The sequence below is a fragment of the Peromyscus eremicus genome, chromosome 4 (genome assembly GCF_949786415.1).
Source record: "Peromyscus eremicus chromosome 4, PerEre_H2_v1, whole genome shotgun sequence".
Taxonomy (NCBI): domain Eukaryota; kingdom Metazoa; phylum Chordata; class Mammalia; order Rodentia; family Cricetidae; genus Peromyscus; species Peromyscus eremicus.
The window spans coordinates 63,281,203-63,305,209 of NC_081419.1; the positions used below are offsets into that span (position 1 = coordinate 63,281,203).

The window sequence follows — 24,007 nt, forward strand, 5'->3', positions numbered from 1 at the left end:
TTATATTGTAAAATAAAATAAGAAAAAAAAACATAATATCCCCTTAATGAAATCGTTCTCCACTAATGCAAGTATAGTATATGAGAATTTGATTAGCACCAGCCTTCAGGTAGTTAAATACACTGAATTAAAACAGTTAAATTCAGGTAGTTAAGTACACTGGTGCTTTTTGTACATTCCGGTGGAAAGAAGAATGAGTCCACATTCAGACCTGGTTTGAAGGATTAATCTTACATGTACATTTTAAGAAAATGTGCTGAATATTTTTTGCCATGTTCTTTGTAGGGCATCTTTCACATCTTTGTTCCTCAGGCTATAGATCAGGGGATTCAACAAGGGGATGACTAGAGTATAAAATATGGATGATATTTTGTCAGTGTCAATGGAATGACTAGATTCAGGTTGTACATACATAAATATCAATGTCCCATAAAACACTGTAACCACTGTGAGGTGGGACCCACAGGTGGAGAAAGCTTTGCGTCTGCCCTCAGCAGAGTTCATCCTGAGAATGGCTATGAGGATGAGCAGGTAGGACATAAGAACAACTGTAAGGGAAGAAATCAAATCAAAAGCTGCAAAGATCATAACTATAAGTTCAACTTCACGTGTATTTGAGCAAAGCAAAGATATTAAGGGGATACAGTCACAGAAGAAATGATTAATGACATTGTGGCCACAGAAGGATAAAGAGAAAATATTTATGGTGACAACAAGGGACATAAATGTACAGTAAAGATAAGTAGTTGTAACCAGGAACAAACATACTTTATGTGACATGATAACAGTGTAGAGCAGAGGCTTACATATAGCCACATAGCGGTCATAGGACATTGCAGACAAAATAAAAAGCTCACTGCCAATAAACAGAAGAAAGAAAGCTAGCTGTATAGCACAAAGATAGTAAGAGATTGCATTTTGATCTACAACAAAGTTTACCAACATTTTTGGTCCCACAGTTGTTGAATAAACAAAATCAGTAAAAGCCAAATGTTTAAGGAAGAAGTACATTGGTGTCTGTAGTTTGGCATCTACATTGGTGAGGATGATGATCCCCAAGTTGCCAATCACTGAGATCATATAGATGATGAGGAATAACCCAAACAATGGGGCCTGCAGCTCAGGATTCTCAGTGATGCCCATTAGGATGAATTCAGTCACCACAGTGAGATTGGGTTTCGCCATTCTTCTTTATCATAAAACCTGTTATTAATAGAAGCAATAGAGTACTGAATGTCTTTCAGTATTTATCTTTCGAACAACATTTATTGAGCAAGACTACAAGTAAGAAATATCTGATTTTTCCAACTTAATATTTAAAATAAATACATTTACTCACAGGAATATACAGATAAAGAAACAAAAGCTAATTTGTATTTCTCATTTATGATGTTTTTAATGGAAAACACTTTACTGCTTCAAGAGATTGTTAGATAATCCCAATGTAAACATGAATTACCACTGTCCTCTAAGGGTTTGCAACCAGTTAGCCTGGTAAACACCATATATAGTTCTTGAATTCATTTCCAAACAATATATACCAATAATCCACATATAATTTTATAAACTTCTATAGTTATATACTTAAATAGTAGATGATAGATAGGAAGATAAATACATATATATATATATATACACACACACATACTTACATGTATATATACATGCAGACATATACAGATGGTACAAGAGTATAAATGCAGATATGAAGATATAGGTAAAAAAATTAAAGTAAAACTATGATGAAATATTGTTAAGACTTAATTGTTAAATAAATATCTAATGGATTTTTATTGCAATGTTGTTCTCCATATGCTTCCATTTCATTTAGTAACAACAGTATCTCAATAACATCAATGATACACATGCCCATTCTGTTAGATTTTCTAATGACAGGGTTAAAAAAATAGACACACATATCTGGAGCAATGTCTTATCAGTAAAAACAAACACTGCTGTGGTAGAGTATGCAAGATAGGTTTCTGGCACTCATGCGTAGTTGGTATTTTATAAATATTTATATTTATATTTATAAAGCATATAAATTATTCTTTATAATATAGTCGTCTAAAATAGTTATAGCAGGTGATGCAAAGTAAGGTGTTAATTATCTTGGTAAATATTGGGCAGATGAATAAAAGTCAACATACTAACATATAATATTGTCTTCATATGAAGAAACAAAGCACTGAATAGATGTACACAGAACTGATACATGTACTTAATAAAGATAAGCCTTGCTTGGTACAGTTAATTTTTCATAAAGCTCATGGCAAGTTCCAAAGATGTCTTTGTAGCATTTTCTGTAAGAATGTTTAGGTATTTTAATGTTGAAATGGTATTATAAAATCATTCTCAAATATTATTCACATTTCTGTTTTGTATGTGCTGACTGAGGATCAAATTGAGGTGCTTGCATATATTTGCCAAACACTTTATCTCTGGGCAACCATACCCACCTTTGTACTTTTTAGAAGCATTTAGAAGCAAAGCCTCACTATGTAGGCCAGGCTGCTCAGGAACCTGTGATCCTTTTATCTACTTTGAGGAGTGCTGGTAATATTACTTGGAAATTTGTCACAGTATCTGAAAGAGGTATCCTCTACAAATAAATATGTACCCTGCCCTTGTCTTTTGCCAAAAGGTTTGTCAGGATAGAGAAAGGATCACAAACTTCCACCCCTATACAAGACTGTTTATTAGCCATTGATATGTGCTGATAAAGTGAAAATCAATTTTCTCTAATGGAGTGACACTGAGTATATCAACCACCTTCCAGCCCAGGTCTCATACTCAGGAGTAGTTAGCCAACACAAAATGAACTTCATTACTTTTTATGTTCTTATTTTGTTATGGTTTATTGTTTTCTGTCTTTTAAGTTTTTTGTAAGGTTTAAATTTTGGGGTTTGCTTTATATTTTTTCTTTCAGAGAGAGAACATAAACCTGGGTAGGTAATGGCATGGGGATGATCTGTGAGGTATTGAGGGAAGGGAAAAAGAAGATAAAAATATATTGTATAAAAATTAAAAAATATGAAAAATAATAGCAAGATAGAAAACAAGGGTAATAGAAAATAATGTATCAATTTTCAAATTTCCCAGTCATTTTCTGAATTACTCCTTCCATGACTGCCATTATGTCAACAATCAATGTTTTTGATTTTTCACAACTTATTATCTAACATTCATAAATGCAACAGTATTTCAAGTTGTATTTATATCATTTTTACTGGAATATTGTTCTACCAGTATGGGCATTTTCATTATATCTGATGTTTATTTACGTTAATGTAACAGATCTGATCCACTTCATTGTGGAAGAAATTAGGAGAATGAGACCACCTGATGAAATTATGGAAAAAGAACCATAACATTGGTTTTATGTAATGAAGATTTACAAAATTCCCCTTGGATAGAGGGATACTCTATTTTAAGGGAAAATTCTGAAGCCAAGATTTTTTGGCTCACCCCTGTATTCCCAGATTTGGGGATGTGGAAACAGTAGTATCAGGAGTTTAAGGATGTAAAACCAGACTGGGCTACATAAGTCCTGTATCAAAAACTAAAGGAAATAAAGGAAGGAAGGAAGGAAGGAAGGAAGGAAGGAAGAAAGAAAGAAAGAAAGAAAGAAAGAAAGAAAGAAAGAAAGAAAGAAAGAAAGAAAGGAGTGGAAAAAGGAAAGAAAGGTGATTTTGCAATTTTTTGCAGTTATATATTTTTATTATCGTATGAAAGACAGTATTTTGTGAATGCTTTAATCATTACAGTCTATATTTACAAGAACTGTAGGTAACTAAATAAAATCACAAAATTTTCAACATTATATTTAGAATAGACTTCCTATTGTTTCCACATAAAACATTACTTAGGTGGTTGACGATACTTGGTAGTTCACACTGTCCCATATATAAACCTTTGTTATATAAATACAGAAAGGATATGCTTTTACAATATTAGAGAAGTATCTTCAAAAATTGCAATGGGAAGCTGTTTAAATCTTGTTTTGTTGTTTTATTTTGCTTGATTTTGTAATAACAATAATATATTGCAAAATAAAATTTTGTGACTAGCATGTAACACTAATCCTGTATAGTAAAGGATGCACATATACTTTACCCTAGTAGTTTTAGAGTTTAATAGAATGCAGCATACTATTATTTATTATTTTCCAATATATCAAATTTAATTTTTAAACCTACAGTCATATAAGTGTGTAGACAGATCACTGCACAAAATAAAGAATATTTTATCATTGCCACTAAGGTGATTATTTAAAATTCTCTTAATACAAATAGTTGCTTTCTATACATCAATATGACGTAGAAAATTTGTTTGACATGAGTATATCATGCATCATTCTCATCAATGCAGTTACCTATATACCTTAAGTGTTAAAAATTTTCAAGTTAACTATAGGAAACTCTGTAATCACAATGCTTAACTATTTGAAAGCAAATTAAAATGATGGGATTTCTACTTTGAAAATATTCATATGATTTATTATTACATCATCTCTTTTCAGATGTATCAGATTTTATATCATGTATATAGAAAGTTAAATATTTTCTAAGAAAAGATGAAATTCATGTGCTTCAGATTGCTTATCTGTTTTCTTCTCTAACTTAAATGATAGGTGGGGTCTTCTTGTTCAGCCAACAGGGAGTAGGAGAAAAGACAGGAAAGAAATAAAAAAACCAGCAACATTTGATCACAAAGTCAGAGAAAACTGTGTCCTTTTCTGTAGGTACTGCTGTCATAAACTCTACTGCATCCCTTACCTGTGTTGAAAACGCCTCAGTGACTCTTGCATGCATAATTTAACACAGAGTATTATATGCTAGCTTATGGGTGTTTCTTCAAACTCTAAAGAGTCTCCCCATGGATGTGTCAGGCATTTTCTTGATTAGCCCACAATGTCAGAATGCTTAATGAAATGTCTAGAGACTGTCCACTAATTGTCAGGAGGAATTTGTATATCACTTTGAATAAACTAAAATTATAAGATGAGCCAAAAGATGTCTCATTTTATCTAAAACTATTTGCATTATGAACTTAAAGAGATGTTCACAAAATCAAATTCATTGTAACTTAATTCTAACTAGTTATGAAATAAAAACAAGTTGAATATCCATTTATAAATGAATTGATATATAAAATATATTACATGTAGTCACTGGAATATCATCCAGCCTTAAAAAATTATAGTCTACGATGTGTAATAATGGATGAATCTGAACATGATGCTAAATTGTAGAAAATTGTAGATGGCTACATAGCACTCATTTAAGCCATAGTTAAAAGAAAGCTTCTGAGATTCAAAAAGTAACATCAACAGATATTACTAAAGTATATCCATTTTGTAAGTGCCCCTTATTTTTTTTTATACATTTATTAGCTGCCTTCCTATTAAAAGAGAGTACTAGTATGCATTTGAAGAGTGGTCATTCTAAGTATGAGGAAGTATGGGGGATGGAGAGACAGTGGACCAGTTAAAAGTTCAGGACTACTCTTACAGAGGTTCTGAGTTCAATCCCCAAAACCCATATAGTGGCTCACAACAGCCTGTGACTTAAGTTCGAGAATAATCCGTTGATACTTTCTTCTGGCATCTATACTCACTGATATGCACATTATGCACATGAACTCTTGTATTGTGTGAACACACACACACATACACACAAACAAATAAATTGAAATAAATATGGGGAAATAATACTATGGTTTGTATTTTGAATGCTATTGTTCATTTTTCTTTTTATTATTATTTTCATTTTTCTTTATTTAAAAAAAATTATTCATTTTACATGCCAACCACAGATCCCCCTCTCATTCCTCCTCCTGATGTCTCCCAGTCTTTCCCCACCCCCAGTCCAGCCCCATGCCCTCCTCCAAAAGGGTTAGGCCTCCCATGGGGAATCAGCAAATTCTGGTACATTCAGTTGAGAAAGGTCCAAGTTCCTCCCCCCTGCATCAAGGCTGAGCAAGGCGTCCCATTGTAGGGAATGGGCTTCAGAAAGCCAGCTCATACACCAGGAATAGATCCTGATCCCACTGCCAGGGACTCCTCAAACAGACCAAGCTACACAACTGCCTCCTGCATGCAGATGGCCTACTCAGGTCCCCTGCAGGTTCTACAGTTGTTAGTCTAAATTTTTTTTTTTTTTTTTTTTGGTTTTTTGAGACAGGGTTTCTCTGTGTAGCTTTGCGCCTTTCCTGGAACTCACTTGGTAGCCCAAGCTGGCCTCGAACTCACAGAGATCCGCCTGGCTCTGCCTCCCAAGTGCTGGGATTAAAGGCGTGCGCCACCACCGCCCGGCTTTTTTTGGTTTTTCGAGACAGGGTTTCTCTGTGTAGCTTTGCGCCTTTCCTGGAACTCGCTTTGGAGACCAGGCTAGTCTCGAACTCACAGAGATCCGCCTGGCTCTGCCTCCCGAGTGCTGGGATTAAAGGCGTGCGCCACCACCGCCCGGCGTTTGTTGAGTTCTTAAGAGCAACGTTCAATTGTCTCTGTATATTTCCCCATTATGATCTTGACCCCTCCTTGCTCAGAGAATCTCTCTTCCCTCTCTTCAACTGGAGAATTCGGCCTGGTGTTTGGCTGTGGATCTCTGCTTCTGCTTCCATCATTTACTGGATGAAGGCTCTATGATGACAGTTAGGAGTGTTCACCAATCTGATTACCAGGGTAGGCCAGTTCAGGCACCCTCTCCACTACTGCTAGTAGTTGAAGCTGAAGTCGTCCTTGGGGATTCCTGGGAATTTCCCTAGCATCAGTTTTCTCCCTTACCCCATAATGTCTCTATCAAGATATCTCTTTCATTGCTCTCCCACTCTGTCCTTGTCCCAGCTCCACCATCCCATTACTTCATGTCCTCGTTCCCCATCCCCTCCCCTCTATTGTCAATCCCCTCATCCCCAGATTCCTCACAGATATCTCATCTGTTTCCCCTTCCCAATACAATCCACACATCCCTCTTAGAGTCCTCTGTGTTTCCTGGCTTCTTTGGAACTGTAGGTTGTAGTCTGATTATCTTTTGCTTTACATCTAGTAGCCATTTATGAGTGAGTACATATCATGCTTGTCTTTCTGAGTCTTGGTTATCTCACTCAAGATGATATTTTCTAGTTCCATCCATTTTCCTACAAATTTCATGATGTCCTTGTTTTTTACAGCTGAGTAGTACTCCACTGTGTTTATGTACCACATTTTCTTTATCCATTCTATGGTTGAGTGGCATCTATGCTATTTCCAGGTTCTGGATTTTAGGAATAATGCTGCTATGGGCATAGTTGAGCAAGTGTCCTTGTGGTATGATTGAGCATCCCCTGGGTATATTTCCAAGAGGACATTTTAAAATGAACTTTTCTCACTTAGTATGTTTTATTTAGGGAAATTTCCATCTAGATTTACTGTCCATTATTTAAATGATTTTTTTAAATATTTTTAATTATGTGAATGTGTTGTGTGGGTATGTGCATGTGTGTGCAGGTACCCATGGAGGCTGGAGGAGTTGGATCTTCTGGAGTTGGAGTTGCAGATGGTTGTAAGCCACCTGGTACACTTGGTGTGGGTGCTGGGAATTGAACTCTGGTCCTCTGGAAGAGTAGTGCATGCTCTTATCAACTGAGACATTTCTCCAGCCCATAAATGATTTGTTTTTAACTATTGCCTTTTGGAGTCCTTTTTTATTATGGACTATACCTGTTTCTAAATTTTATAGGTGGCAAATATTTCATCCCACACTTTAGATCAGCAGTTCTCAATATGTGGGTCACAATCCTTTGAGTTAAATGACACTTTCACAGGAGTTGCCCAAGACCATCAGAAAACACATATTTACACCATGATTTAATTTATAACAGTAGTGAAACTTATGGTTATGAAGCAGCAATAGAAATAATTTTATGGTATGAAAAGGTCACAGAATTAGGAAGGTTGAGAACCACTGCTCTAGATTTACATTATAATCTGTTTTTTCTTTTAATTACTATGAACTTTTTAGTGTGATTTAATCGCATTCACATATTTGTGCTTAATGCTTGATGTTTAAAAGTCTCCATGCTTTTCTTTTATAGTTCTCCAATATTTTCCATGTGCTACCCTAGGCATTTCATAAGTTGAGGTGTTCTTTCTGTGTATGTCTTAAACAATTCTGAATTCATTTTCATTGTTAGTAAAACACAGTTTTCTACTTTCATTAACATGAATGTAGACATTCTATTTTCTGAGGAGGGTTTTTGGAAATATTTTTAAATGTAATTCCCACTGTCATTCTAGGTTGTATCAATGTATACACTCATAAAATTCATTGGCTATATCAGGTGAATGGGTTGGTCTTTAGGCTCTACAAGTCTCTTCTGTTTCCATTTATGCCTTTATTCTTATAACTTTGTAATATTTTATAGATTCAGTCAATTTAATGGATTTTCTTTAACCTTAATACTGAAGATGACTTTTGCTGTGTTTTCTTGTTTTATGGTTCAGAGAACATGGTCCACATGTTTTTTTTTTTTCTTTCTGTTTTTGTGATTAAGGTATCTTTTATTTGAGGATGATATTGAATTTGCTGATCATTGTTGTTATATGCGGTGTTGACAGTGCTGTAGCAGTGAGCATAGCTGTCTACCTGGACCAATTACTATGTTAATTTTTCCAGTACATGAATATTGTACACAGTTTTATTTTAAAGTCACTTCATTTCCTCACACACATGTTTTGACTTTTTCATTGTAAAGATTGTCTATTATTTTAGATTTCCATTATTTTGTTTTTAGTTATATTGCTTCTTACAGTTATTGTAAATGGAATTAATTTCTTCTCAATCATTTAAAGGGAATTGCTATTGTTATGGAAGAATCCTACTGAATTTTGTATGTTTTTTTTTTAATCTTATAACTTTTCTGAATTTGTTTAATAGTTCCAACAATGTATTGTCTGATGTTGTAGCTCTAAACTTCTGTATTCCTAAAGGTACAGTGAAAATGATATGATAAAAATAGAGCCTTAATCTCGTAGGATATATAACCTTATTTGTAATTGCAAATTTGTGTCAGTGTAGCTATAACTTTTATACCCAGAAGTATAGTGAAACTGTGTCCAGTTTTTCCATCTTCTTATACACACACACATATAGTATTTTTTATATAATATATTATGATCACTGTTCCCTCTCCCTCAAGTCCTCCCAGATCCTCCCCATGTCCTCATCCACCAAACCCCAAGTCTGTTGTCTCCTTTTCTTTAGAAAACAGGAAAACAAACAAAATTATCTTTTTTCTGTCTTTAGAAAACAAACAGGCAAAAAAATAAAGCAAATAAACCTGAAAACAAATAGCAAAAGGACCTAAGAAACACTAACCTAAAATTGCATGTTTTGTTTTTACAGATATTGTTGGTTTTTCCAATATTTTACATATTATCTCATAGTAATTTTTGTAGTACTTATTAAAGAGGTAGAATTGGGGACTATATTAACTAGATGTATTTTATTGAGCTATACAAACTATACTTTTTAGCAACTAAAACTTATAGTTACCTACAGAAATTAATTTGCTGAAATATTTTGTTGTTATTGTTGAGATAGGGTTTATGTAGCCCTGTATGTTGTGTAACTCACTATGTAGACCAGGCTGGCTTAGAACTCATAGAGATCTGCATTCCTCTGTCTCTCAGATTCTGAGATTAAAGGCATGTGCCACTATGCCCAACTTAAAATAATTTAAAAATATACTTATTTAAATATTTTGATGTGCTCACTAAAACCAATAATAACAATTCATTTATTTCTTCTCTACATACTTTTCCTCAAATAGTACAATATTGTATTATATACAGATGAATAAACAGCTAAAATTTAGTTGTTCAATATTGTAGGGCTAAATAAAAGATCAATTATAAATATTTTGGCAATGTCTATCCATTGTGAAAATATCCATATGCACTCAACCCAAATTATTTCCTTGTTCCAGTAGATCGCTCCTCTCCCATTAATTATGGGAACACTAATTATACTTTGTGAAGTATTTAAATATATATATATATATTATATGTATAACAATACAATATATGTAACAACATCAATTTGAAAAGAAGATATGAATATGAAAGAGAGTAAGAAGGGGTAGATGACAGGTTTGGAGTGGGAAAAGAAGGTGGAAATGATATAATCGTATTATAATCTCAAAAATATATAATAAAAAGAAATATAAAGCAAGGAGGTGATATGTTGTGGAATATGGGAGAAGGAGGAAGGGAGTGAGATATAGATATTATCATATTTCTTTGTATACATGTATGAAATTCTAAAGAATAAAGAAAAATGAAAACCTATGTGCTTTTACTATTTTAGGAAATATTTTCTCTAATGTATGTGTCTAAAATGGTTTTATTGAATGAATGATCACATGCTAAGGAAACACATCAATATGACCACTATGAAAATAAAATACCAAATTATAAACATTAGAAATTATATAATAAATTGTAGTAGCATAGAGGGAGTGATGGAATGGATGCTGAGTGTGAAGAAGATGTTACAAGTTTGTACATGAATATTTAATCTACCTCATTTTCTTTAGACATAGCATATATCAAAACAAAAGAGTCCATCTGTTAGCTTCATCCAGGTTAATTATCAAATAAAATTAATGCAAAACCCAGTGGAAAGACAGAATGTAGTTTATGGATGAAACAAAACATATCAGCCTTAAGATGACCCACATACATTCTTACTGAGAGGCATCTTACGAAAGAATTGAATGACAAAACAACTATGAGTTTTAAGTAAGAATCACTTGAATTTAGAGAAGTCAAGTAACAATAGTGCTAAAATGTCAGTAAGAATCTAGTTCAAACTGTTGAAAACTCATGATCTGTCCTAAGGCAGAATATGAGTACATTAGATAAGCATAGTGATGGTGGACTCACTTGTGTACAGACATGCCATGAGTTTTTCAAGAACAGATGTTGCTGAATCTCTTGGTTGTTGAATAGTCAAATATTTAGACTGAGTAGTTTTATATATAAAAGAACACTAAGGAAAAGGGGGGCACATTTAGATTTATCATGTGGAAGGAGTACTTGAACATTTTTTTCATGAATGACTCTAACCATGAGTTGCAATTAGCAGTTCTGAGGTCATAATCAAATTTGACCTTAATATATCTGTATCAATAAATTTTAGCCTAAAATAGAAAGTATTCACTTACAAAAAGCAGAAACACAGATATGAACACATAATAGAATGAACCCTGCAAATTTCACTGTAATGATAAAAATGCCACACACAATTCATGACCTCTTTAGTTTCCCCAAGCATCATAGGACTCAGTAACACATATTTGGGATACATTGACCCTCAACCCAATATTACTCTCTATAGACTGTACCCAAGTCTTATTATTAAAATTCTTACTTTCCTGTAGATGAATTTCTGAACAGTCTTATTAAACAAGAAACACAGAGCCAAATACAGGGGTAAAAGCTGAAGAGATCAGAGAGATAGCAAATAGCCACTCATTAACCTTATCTTACCACCACACTGTAGCTTCCCAAGAGAGAGTTTCTTTCTGTCTAACCTGTGATTTTATTGCCTTCCTGTTCTGCCTTCTCATTGTCTCTAAGCCCAGCCACACCACTTCCTTGTCACTGCAGGTCTATATAGACCTCCAGGTCTCTATGGTAGGTACTGGGATTAAAGACATGTGTCACCATGTTTGGCTGTGTCCTTGACCACAAAGAGACTCTGCCTGCCATGTGATCGGATTAAGGGCATGTGTTACCACTTCTGACTTCTGTTTATGACTTGCTATGACTTCTGATCTCCAGGCAAATTTTATTTATTAACATACAAATAAAATATCACATTTCAGCACAAATAAAATATCACCACACTTTTCCTTGAGAGAAAGCAAAAACTTTTTTCTTTTCTTCCTTAATATAGTTATAATAAATAAAGTTGTTTTAGTACTAAGACTCAAGTAGATGAAATACATATTGAGCCTATTCATGTTAGCGATGAAGAAAACAATGAAGGTTTACATTTAAAGCAGACTTTTATGGCTATTATTGCATGCAACTTTTATGAAAAGATGTTGGCTATCTTTTTCCAGGTTCTTTCTATGGCATCTTTTACATCTTTATTCCTCAAGCTATAGATCAAGGGATTCAACATTGGGATAACAAGAGTGTAAAATATGGAAGACACTTTATCAGTTTCAAATGATTGACTGGACTTGGGCTGCACATACATAAATATCAAAGTTCCATAGAAGACAGTGACCACTGTCAGGTGGGACCCACAGGTTGAAAAAGCCTTACGCCTGCCCTCAGGAGATTTCATCCTCAGAATGGCTATGAAGATAAGCAGGTAAGAAACAAGTACAACCAGTAGAGAAGAAATCAAATCAAAAGTTGCAAAGAACCTAATTATCAATTCAACCTCAAGTGTGTTTGAACAGAGCAAAGATATCAAGGGGATACAGTCACAGAAAAAATGATTGATGATATTGTGTCCACAGAAGGATAAAGTGAATATCCTTAGGGTGACAACTAGAGACACAAATACACTGTAGAGATACGGGATTGCCACCAGTACCCAACATATTCTTGGTGACATGATAGCCATGTAGAGCAGAGGGTTACATATAGCCACATAGCGGTCATAGGACATGGCAGACAGAATAAATAGTTCACAAGTAATAAAAAGAAGAAAGAAGGCTAGCTGTGTAGCACAAAGATAATAGGAGACTGAACTATGCTCTGTAACAAAATTCAGTAACATTTTGGGTCCCACAGCTGTAGAATATCCAAGATCAGTGAGAGCCAGATGTCCTAGAAAAAAGTACATGGGTGTTTGCAGCCTGGAGTCCACCTTAGTGAGGAGGAGGATGCCTACATTGCCCACTGCAGAGATGAGATAGATAATGAGGAGCAACACAAATAATGGGGTCTGCAGCTCAGGACGGCCAGTGATGCCTTTCAGAATAAATTCAGTCAGCACTGTGAGATTCCCTTTCTCCATGCAGGTATATTTCATATTTTGTTCTGGATAGAAAAGAATCCTGTAATCAAAAGATCTGAGACATTGTCACTTTCAAGCCATTTACTAAGTAAATCTCTTCTGAATGATATATATTTAAAGTTTAATACAGAACATTTTTAAATGAATGCACATCTTATTTACATACAGCAAAATATAAATTATAGAGAGGGCTTTGTTTTCCATATAATGCATCTTCCTAATTAAAATTCATTCAGTGATTCAGATATTTCATTTGTATAAATTTGGAGTTGAAATATTATTGGCAATGAATTGTTTAAAGACTCCCAAAGCTTAAACACACCACACTGTATACAACTTCCAGCCACTAGCAATATCCATTGTTCTTTAATTAAGAATTTAATAAAAGAAGAAGAATGTGAGTAAGGAAGAAAGGAAAGAAGGAACAGAGGAAATCAGAAGGAAGCACGGAAGAAATAAGGGAATGGAGGGAGGAAAGGAGGAAGGATACAAAAGAAAGGAGGAAGAAAGGATGGAAGAAATGAGAGAGATGATAAGTGTAAAAAGATGATAGTTTGGTGTAATAGGCAGATATATTAGGTAACATGATGGAGATCCAGATATAGATGGTACAAATACATAAAATAATTAAAAAATAAATACTAAACTCTTCAGGGTTAAGTAAGTGGATAGTGAATTATTACCATAATAATATTTTCATATTTTTACACAATCATGAAATAGTGACAATCAATACATCCAATATTACCAAGTCTACTACAATTTCAGGCTCTGATTTCATAATGCAAATTGTGAAAATTAGTATATAAATCATCATTTCAAAGCGCAGGTCTTATAACTACAGGTGTTACACCTTTTAAAACACTTGTAAACATTGGGCATACATGAAAATTTAAGATATTATAACAGAGAACAATTGAAACTGTCTTTATGAATAAACAAATAGCAGCTCTATTCACGTAGATACAGTGTACAGCATGGTATGGTATATGTGAAGTATACAACGGATACCTTGCACAAGCTATACATGGGTACAACTCTGTGCCTATGTTGAAAACAATGAAGTCCTAACCATGTAGGAAAGATAAAGAAAGATGAAAGGATTCTGCTTTTTTGTGGTATTTAAATATATAGAGGTTTTTGTGTGTGCTTGCGTATAACTGGGAATTATACCTGGGACCTTCACCATGCTAAGCAAGAGCTCTACTACTGGACGTCATGATCAGGATTATTTTAGATAAGACCTCACCATGAAGTTCTGGTTTACTTTCTTGCTTCTTCCTTTATAATTACACACGAACTGTTTTTTTAGATCCCATTCCCTATGGTGTGATGCCTTACTCAGGCTTGATGTAGGGGGCAGGGCTTAAGTTCAGCCCCAACATGGTGTGACAGCCTGTGTTGACTACCCAAGGGAGGCTTTACCCTCTATGAGGAAAGGATGGGGTGCAATGGGGGTAGGTGGGGAGGAATGACAAAAGAGGAGGGAGGAGGATCAGGGGTTGGTATGTAAAAGGAAAGAAAAACTTTTTTTAAATGAAACATTATATAAAAAAGAATTACACAGTTTTTACACTTTAGTTCCAGATAAACGTACAGGGAAGAGCTTTATTTATATGCACATTCTTCTGTAGGAGAACTTAAATTCAGTTACTGTGATAAAATGATGAATAAATGAGCAAATGTTAATTAAGACGTAAATAGACGTAAATATTCAAATTGTCCCAGAGCATTCCCCACTGATCTTCATTGCCTTACTAAAATGAGAGAAGCAGAATTCTGTTGTTTTTGCATATCTTTTCTTATAATTTTTATAATTTTAATTCTATTCTAGCCTTACCCATATTTGTATAAATTTAGTAGAACTTTTACAGTTCCATTGTGGACATTTATTTGTAATTGAAATATATGTTTTTGAATATAACAAATTTGATTTAATACATTGTTGAAGAACCTAGAAAAATGTGTGGTGGACATTTGAAGAAACTGAGGTCATTTGAAGTGGTTTTGTGCAATTAAGTCTCATATAAATTTCTTTGGACAAAGTAATAATATATATTAAAAAACTGAATAGGTTGAAATGTTTTATGAGAAATTTCATGAATTTCTGCAGTGTTTAATTTTTTTTATTAAAGACTGCAATTCTACAGAGTATTGGTTTAAATATTAAGGCAACTCCATGTAGTTAAAAGGGAGGTTTATTTTGTGGAGTAACTTACAAGTGAAGGGATAGGTTACAGGGTCTGGGAAAGGTGTTGTGCAGCCCAGCAGTGTTCTCTGGAGAACTCTGCTGGGTCTACCTCCAGTTTCCAGGATCCAGGAACCATGAGAGCTCGCCAATCTGGATCTCGGGTCTTCAGGGGTCTTCTCTCGACTTCGCCTGGTAGGCGTGACAGTTACCGAAGCCTCAAAGGGGGTGGTACTTCCAGGTCAAAGCTGGAACGGTTACCCACTACAACAGAGAATCAATGAAATATATCAATTATGTATGTATCTGTGTATATCTGTGTACTTTTCCACAAGAATTTTCTCCAAATACATTACAGCACATTATACAGAGAAGCAAACATACAAACAAATACAAATAGCTCAATGATTTTAGTAACTTTAAAATTAGGCAGTATATCACAGCTGAAAATATATGACCTTAGGCTAAGATAATTAATTAGAATACTGATTGTGAACAGCATTGTCAAAAGAAGTTAAGAAACGAAAAAAGCACAAATTACAGTAAAAGCTGTAGTGACTAACATTTATGTGTGCACAACATGCAAATAAATGAAATCACACAAGTTTATTATGTAATATATTAATATACATAGTGTATATTAATATAATATATACTCATATATATATGCATAAATATATCACAGGAAAAATATGCTTATCTCACATGAAATATCATATGTGTAATTGTGGTGACCTGATACTCATTCCTTATCTCATTCAAACAACTTTCTAATATTAATTATGACAAAATAGATTATATTGTAACATTAAATATCTTTAATACATGTGATTCAGAAATAGTTTACATCATGGCTTTTTTGAGGGGAGAATTGTATTCATGAAATATAAAGTATACAATATCATGTATACTTATTTTGCAATATTACATGAATATGTTCTTATCATGTATACTTTAATTTTCAGTATTAATTTGTATATATTAATTTGCATATAAATGTTCTTATATGGTAAATAAAGAAAATGTATCTCTTATCAACAGTTATTTTTAACCCAGTGCTTAGGAACATGTTGTCTTTTCAAGCTTTGTTGGCATTACAGAGAGACTATTATTCATTACTTTACTTTGCAGAATGCACTTAGATTCCACAGCACAATCAGTTTGACCATCACCATAAAAGTGGTGCTTTGCCTTATAAGAAAATGATAGTGAATTTCTTTTAACTTTACATTAACATGACAAGAAGAGTCTGAGTCATTTAAATACTTAAATATTTGGAAGAAAGTCAAAGTAAAAAAGAATCAGTTTTTCTCTTCAAAATATTAATTTCCATTTACTCAACTTTAATTTCCACTTACTTTTGAAATCTGTAGATAAAGTTATAGTTCTACAAAACATACTTTCTAAGCACTAATGCACAGTTTAAACTTTTAATATCTATATGCTGGAGCATAAATATGAAGAAAGGAAGAATCTATGATCCTCAGGCATTATGGTGCAATAGTAATAAGGCACAGAAAATGAACCAAAAAGGAACTCTTACATTAGATATAAAATCCAGAGCACATGTGACCACTCCCATAGATAATAACAACACAAAGTCTCATCGAACATTCCACCTTTTTAAATTGAATGAGAACTGTCTCCTTTCTCCCATGTATTTCTTAAAACTGTATTCTTAGGACAATTTATGTATTTTTATTTGACTTCAGATATTCTCCCTGTGGGGTTGCAAGCAATTTGGTGAATATCCCTAAAGCATTTGAATATTTAATGAATTACCTAGAGGTTGTGCACTAACTGACATAGAGAACTTATGGTTAACTTAAGATTTTTTTATTATAGGGACAATTATAAAAAACTTCTAGGTTTTGTTTTTAAAATGTTGAAATTGGATGGGCAAGATCAATTATGATATAAATCCACTTGCCAGAGAAGCTTGAAGACATGAGTTCAATAGCAAGAAGCCATGATGGAAAGAGAAAATATACTTTTGTAAATCCTCCTTTGATCTACACACACACACACACACACACACACACACACACACACACACACACACATTAATGATGAATAACACTTTAAAACTTCAAGCAATGCTATTATTATCTAAAAGATCTCTTAGCAGAAGTGATATTGACTTTGTACTTGGAAACTGAAATGAGATTATGAAGGATTATAAGGAAAACTGAAGTTTGACAAAAGCATTTTGAATTATAATATAGACAGAAGCCTCTGGGAGCCTAATAGACAGATGGGTGTACAAAAAAACAACTTCTCCCTCTTATGCTGGTAACAGTTTCTGTGTAGAGTTTTCCTTGTCCTATGTCTTATTGCTCTGAACCTCAAATGATCTTTTATTTTCAAGCTTCAAACAAGCCTCTCGGATCTTCTTGACCTCTCAGTTCCTTAATACAGAGATTTTCCAGGAACATATTACCTGACCTGAGTGGCTATCCCTAACTTCAGAGGGATATTTATAAATGTAAGTCTAGAACCTGGCTGATGATGCTACCAAGTTCAGCTTCCCATTTGGGATGCTGCCATGAATCACATTTTTTTTTCACAGCTTTTATTGTTTCTTTCTTTGAAAAGAAAATTCCTTGAACCTTTTCCTTTCAGAAGTTGGAGGCTTTTCTGGATGAGGCCTTGTCCTAAGAGTACCCCATTCCCTCTACCACAATGCTGACTAGGTCTTACCTTGATTTGCTTGCCTCTTTCAGCACAAACCTTGGCTATGATACTCTTATTCTCTTCAAATTGTACATTTTGTGTTTCTTTCTGGCCCACTTGCTCTTTTTTATTGTAGACTCACAAAGAGTGATTACTAATAACCACGAGACAGAGTCAACATTAGGCTGTCTAGGAATCACCTTCAGAATACATTAGTCCATTACTTTTCAATTTTGCCTCAGGCAGATTCTTAGGACAAGGGCAGAGAAGGCAGCCACTTTCTCTGCCAAACCATCACAACCATGGTCTCTAACATACTTGTTCACAGTTTTCTTTCTGAATCTTCTTGAGCTAGGGTTCCACAGTCTACATAGCTCTCAGCACTACTTTTCTCCAAACTCCTATTAGGATGCCCATAGCATTTTACCAGAGTTATAGTTGCAGGCCTCTGAATACTTCTCAAATGTAATTTGGCTTCTTCATCCAATTTATTTTTAGCAGTTTATAATATTATCCCAAGGCTTTTGGGACTGATACTAAATTGTAATATTAAAACAACTACAACAACAGACCTACTAAGTATGCATGAGATTTGTGCCTGCAAATTACCTCTTCCTACAATCTTTCCTTGGTGAGGAAATGCTTTGATAGACCAGGTAAAGTAATTAGCTCCTCCAAATTTAAAAGTGTTGTAGATCTAGGTGCAGTTAATAACACTGTGATCCCGTGAATCTCTGTTATAACTTGCTTGATTTATTTTGCTTTTGGATCCTTACTACATGTTTATTTATGAATTTGCTGTTATTTTTAAGTTTATTTCCTTTTGTTCCATGTGCATTGATATCTTGTCTGCATATATGTCTGGGGGTGTCAGATCCATTGCAAATGGAGTCACAGGCAGCTGTGAACTGCCATGTGGGTGCTGGGAATTGAACCCAGGTCCTCTGGAAGAGCAGCTGGTGCTCTTAACTGCTGAGCCATCTCTCCAGCCCCCTGAATTTGGCGTTCTTAATATGTGCCTTCCTTAAAGTATTGCCATTTTGTTTCTTTTGAGAAACTCTAAAGCCTTGCACTTGGCCTCAGTGATGACTCATGAGACATTACTATTCTCTAGCTGTCTTTCAGTATAGGCATGTCAAGAGTCATCATTCTACTATATGAAGCTTTGGGAGCTCTGTTTCTTAATTCTTCAGTGACAGTATGTATCTTAGAGCATCTGTCTATAGTGTGGCTCTTTTTCTATGTTATATAAACTTATCTTTTTGATAAAAATGTGTCAACTTAAATGCTTTGGAGATTAATATATTGGCTTGTATCATTTTTGTTACCTGACTCTCTACTAGTTAAAGCTGAAATTATGATAACCCTATTAAAGGGTTGTAAAGGACATTGCAATATTAACCATGTGTTATCCAGTTAGAGACTGAGATATATGCACGTACGCATTTATATTTCCAATAGTCTTAAGGACTTTTTCTGCTCTATTTAATTTAAAGTATCAGAAAAATGAAGTAAAATAGTGCATTATTATAAGTGTTTGGGGACCTGTCACGTGCTCCAGGGGTAGGAAGAGACTAGAAAGAAAACATGGAAATAAATCAAGAGTTAGAAACCTTCATTTCTGGTCTGTGCTTTTTACAGGCTTTGGCTTCCTTTTTCACTCTGCAGAACTGTCATGGATGCTGCTCAGTGTGGCAGAAGCCAGGCATGGTGGTGCACACCTTTAATACCAGCAATTTTGAGCAGAGGCAGGTGGATTGCTGTGATTCGAGGCCAGTCTGGTCTATGTAGTGAGTTCCAGGACATCATTGTGATATGGAGAGACCCTGTCTCAAAAAAAAAAAAAGAAAGAAAAGAAAGAAAGAAAGAAAGAAAGAAAGAAAGAAAGAAAGAAAGAAAGAAAGAAAGGAAGGAAGGAAGACCAAGTGAACAAAGTGACAGGAGGTGACTAGCCCCGAGTTCCTGAGTGATAGTCAGTCCTCTGTCCATCAAACCAACCGTCTCTGTGCTTGGATCATATGAAAGCATCCTTATCGTATGATATCCATGAATCGTATTCCTCTGATTCCTGAGCTAAGGTTGACCCATCCCGTGGGCCAGGTTATTTGATGAGACCTGAGGAGGCACCTCCTGAAAGATCAATGGGGGCGAGAGAGAAAGGAGACCAGGCGCATAAAGGAAGACAAAGTCAGTCTGAGTTGCGTCAAGGTCTCGTTTATTGCAAGAGGAGTCAGGCTTATATATGCTAGGAGCTAGGAGAAGTAGATAGGGGTATGGAAAGTTACTAGGAGGAAGTTAGGGTAAGGTAGGGTTCAGGAAAAGGTCTCTTTGTTCCAGGGCCTGATCAATGGACCATACAGCAAACCATTATGTTTCAGGGAGTCGATCAAAAGGTACATACTGTGGTCTTGTTGAAAAATGGTTGCTATTGAAACTGTTAACGGAAGGTTGGGTACATAGCTTTTTCCCATGAGAATCAGTTAGGCTACTTGGCTCCTGACATCTTCAGAATTCAAACTATATCTTTTATAAAGCTTTAGGATTTCCTTGATGGGATTTATCCCTTAGGAATCATAGGGGAAGAAGTGAAGACTCCTGAGTGCTATAAGTCAGAGAGGCTGGAGCTTCATGCATGCTTCTTACATTCAGAATGTTTTAATTGCAGATTTCTTTGTCTCTCTCTAAAGGAAAAACTAAAATATCCCTTTGTTTTCTACACATTTCCTGTTTCTTGACAAAGTATCTTGACAAATGCAAATTGAGAGAGAAATAGTTTATTTCAGCTTACAGTTCCAGTTGCAGAGGATACAGTACATTATAGTGTGAGAGAATCGTGGCAGCAGGTGTTGAGATTCCTGGTAATGGACTATCCACAATCAAGTGTCAGACAGTGAATAATGTCAGTGCTTAGCTCTCATTCTCAATTTTCTTGAGTCCATGACTCTTTCCATGAATACTGCCTCCATATTTAAGATGGTTCTTCCTTATTAAAGTAACTTAAAAAACAAAACAAAACAAGCCAAAAAAAAAAGCAGCTCACAGAAAAGCAAGGATGGTTTTTCTTTTTCTAGTTGACTCTAGATTAAGTCAAGTTAGCCATCAATATAATGCATCAACATACTCTCTTCAGGATACCAACAGACTGTATTTTATAAACATACTAGTATCCCAGAAATTTTCAACTTTCTCATTCTAAAGTTTATTAAAATTCATAGCATTTTGAAGTTTGGCCAGCAACAAGAAAGTGAATCCTGAAACTATTGGAAGGCAGACTAATCCCAGGCTTTCTAGGAAGCCCTGATGAATAGAGAAAGAAAATGGTAGTTCTGTGTCCTTGACCAAGGGCAGAATTGGCAAAATCTGCTTTGGGTGCAGAGGTTTGAAGGACAGGATTTAGTTACTGGGAACATGGCTTTCTCTGCTCTATAGCTATGGTTATAAGTCTAAGATAGCTCTGTCTGAGGTATTCTGTGTTCTCTTTGCTAGCATTATTTGAATTAGCTTAGTGATAACCTGGGCCCATTTTCTACTTATAAACAGCAAATAAACTTCTTATGTTACTTCTTAACAAGCTTACTTAGCATAAAAAGTAGATTCATGGGCTCCTGACCACAACTTTTCTATATTTTTTATCTTCTTATTTGCTGCCCACTTCTGTCTTGAGACCCTGTTACTGGAGAATGATCTGCTGGTCCAGGTTGTAAAATGTATATTCAGCCTATATGTGTTTGTTAAACAATCTGAAAAAAAAACCCACAACAGATCCAATTCTAACCCTGATTCATATGGCTCATGTCATATGCAACCTTGAAGGTCAAACCTTGCATATCTTCTTCCATATCCTCTGTCCAGCAGCTTTTACATCTTTGTTCCTCAAGCTGTAGATCAAGGGATTCAACATGGGGATGATCAGGGTATAAAAGATGGATGCCAACTTGTCAGTGTCAAAGGAGTGACTATAATTAGGCTGCAAATACATAGATATCAAAGTCCCATAGAAGATAATGACCACTGTCAGGTGTGATCCACATGTTGCAATAGCCTTGTGTCTGCCCTCAGCAGAGTTCATTCTGAGAATGGCTATGAGGATTAGCAAGTAAGACACAAGAACAACTAGAAGAGAAGAAATCAAATCAAAAACAGCAAAGATTAGAATTATCAGCTCAATGTCATGAGTGTTTGAACAGAGCAAAGGTATCAAAGCGATACAGTCACAGAAAAAATGATTGATTACATTGTAGTCACAGAATGATAAAGTGAACATCTTTAAAATTATTAGAAGAGACAGAAATAAACCATACAGATATGGAATTATCACCATTATCCAACATGCCCTCTGTGACATGATGGCAGTATAGAGTAATGGGTTACAAATGGCCACATAGCGGTCATAGGACATGACAGAAAGAATGAAAAGTTCACAAGTAATGAACAGAAGAAAGCAAGCAAGCTGTGTAGCACAAAGATAATAGGATATTGTACTTTGGTTCACAACAAAATTTTCTAACATTTTAGGTCCCACAGCTGTAGAATAACCAAGATCTGTGATAGCCAAGTGTTTGAGAAAGAAGTACATGGGTGTTTGAAGCCGGGAATCCACCATGGTGAGGACGATCATGCCCAAGTTGCCCATCAGTGAGATCAGATAGATGATGAGAAACAGTCCAAACAATGGAGCCTGAAGCTCAGAGTGGTCAGTGATACCCAATAGGATGAATTCATTCATGACTGTGAGGTTGTTTCTCCATGCAGTCATATTACTGAATCTATTCAGGACAGTAATAATTGCATACTCATTATATTTTTAATAAGGTGATCATTTGTTATGCAACATTGTTATACATAAGATATATTGAAATTTTCTGATAATAGTTATTTCAAAATAAAGACATTTTATATACATAAAGATATAAACTTGTACATGGAAATAATAGACTATGATTCTTATGGAAGGTGATTTCACCAACACAAAGCGTAATTCAGACATAATTTATCTCAGCTTGGAGATGAACTGCTATAGATAATGATTTATTAAGACACTTAAGCTTGTATATAACCTGCTCTATTAAACTTCCAGCTCCAAACAATGATTATATCAGTAATTTTTCCCTTAGCTAGTAAATCCTGTGATATAGAAAAACAATAGAGGTAAATTACTGATAGCCATATGATAGCAAAACAAAAGAGAGATCTAAAGATCTAGATGTACTCCTATCTTCAGTAAGGACAATAAATGCTCTTAACTGCTGAGTCATCTCTACAGCCTCATAAGTCATCACTTTAAGAAGACGTTAGGGATGAGATGCAGCTCAGTAACATTTACCAATATCTGGGTTAGTGTCATAGCATTTCCTAAAATGTGTAGTGCATCCCTGTAATTCTACTATTCTGGAAGCAGCAGCAGGAAGAATCTAAAGCTCAATGGCATCTTCAGCTATCAAACAAATCTGAAGCCAGCCTGAGATATAGGAGACCTTGTGTCAAAACTAAGAAAAATAGAACAAAAATAAATAAAGTTATCTAAAACTTTAAAGTTATCTAAAACAATAGATAATAGTTATCTGTTGGTGGGGCAGCTTAAAGTGTCAATATTCTTAATAAGTATTATCAGATGTATGGACAAAACAATTACAACTGATCACTCAGGAAATTGTCTATCCCTAAATAAATCAACATGTGAGCATGTTGTACAGCATGTATGATATCTAATATGTTACTTAATTTATGCAAAGAATGCATTTGACATGTAGTAATCTAAAACCCTGTACTCTAATTTAAAACAATGATGTCTTTAGCAGTATTATTTGGAAAGATGAAAGATTCTTGAGTGATATGATGTTTCCCAGGTATGTAAAAGTTCCGAAGGGGAGAAAGAGAGAGAGTGAGAGAGCTGCTGTGAATAGCACTTTGGGTTTTGTCCATGATGTCAAGAGTTCTACTACTGCATTGCAGCACTAGACCTTGGAAATATTTTGTATAGAGTCTTCCTGTACAGGTCAAAATGACCCAGAACTAATAGATTTTCTTTCCTCCATTTGTAGACTGCTAAAATTTTTATTGTTTAATCATCACAGTACTTACATAAAATAAGTTTGCTTTGCCAGAATATATGCAGATGAGTTTC

General features: G+C 34.8%; 3 protein-coding genes across 3 annotated transcripts; all 3 read right to left on the reverse strand.

Moving 5' to 3' along the window:
- Positions 1-243: 243 nt before the first annotated feature.
- LOC131908237 (olfactory receptor 8K3-like) lies at positions 244-1,185 on the reverse strand. The gene has a single exon (XM_059259287.1). It carries the CDS (start codon positions 1,183-1,185, stop codon positions 244-246), a length of 942 nt encoding a protein of 313 aa, XP_059115270.1.
- A 10,895-nt stretch (positions 1,186-12,080) lies between these two features.
- LOC131908238 (olfactory receptor 8K3-like) lies at positions 12,081-13,022 on the reverse strand. The gene has a single exon (XM_059259288.1). It carries the CDS (start codon positions 13,020-13,022, stop codon positions 12,081-12,083), a length of 942 nt encoding a protein of 313 aa, XP_059115271.1.
- Positions 13,023-21,697: 8,675 nt separating this feature from the next.
- LOC131908239 (olfactory receptor 8K3-like) lies at positions 21,698-23,159 on the reverse strand. Its single transcript, XM_059259289.1, has 2 exons — positions 23,131-23,159; positions 21,698-22,625 (listed from the first exon to the last, which is right to left on the reverse strand). Exons 1-2 carry the CDS (start codon positions 23,157-23,159, stop codon positions 21,698-21,700), a joined length of 957 nt encoding a protein of 318 aa, XP_059115272.1.
- Between the last annotated feature and the right edge of the window lie 848 nt (positions 23,160-24,007).

Excerpts from the sequence above, each read along its gene's own strand:
- LOC131908237 (XM_059259287.1), bottom strand. The coding sequence starts at position 1,185 with ATGGCGAAACCCAATCTCACTGTGGTGACTGAATTCATCCTAATGGGC.
- LOC131908238 (XM_059259288.1), bottom strand. The coding sequence starts at position 13,022 with ATGGAGAAAGGGAATCTCACAGTGCTGACTGAATTTATTCTGAAAGGC.
- LOC131908239 (XM_059259289.1), bottom strand. The coding sequence starts at position 23,159 with ATGACTTATGAGGCTGTAGAGATGACTCA. Across the intron at positions 22,626-23,130 it reads GAGGCTGTAGAGATGACTCA|AAACAACCTCACAGTCATGA; the intron begins GCAGTTAAGAGC and ends GACTGCATGGAG.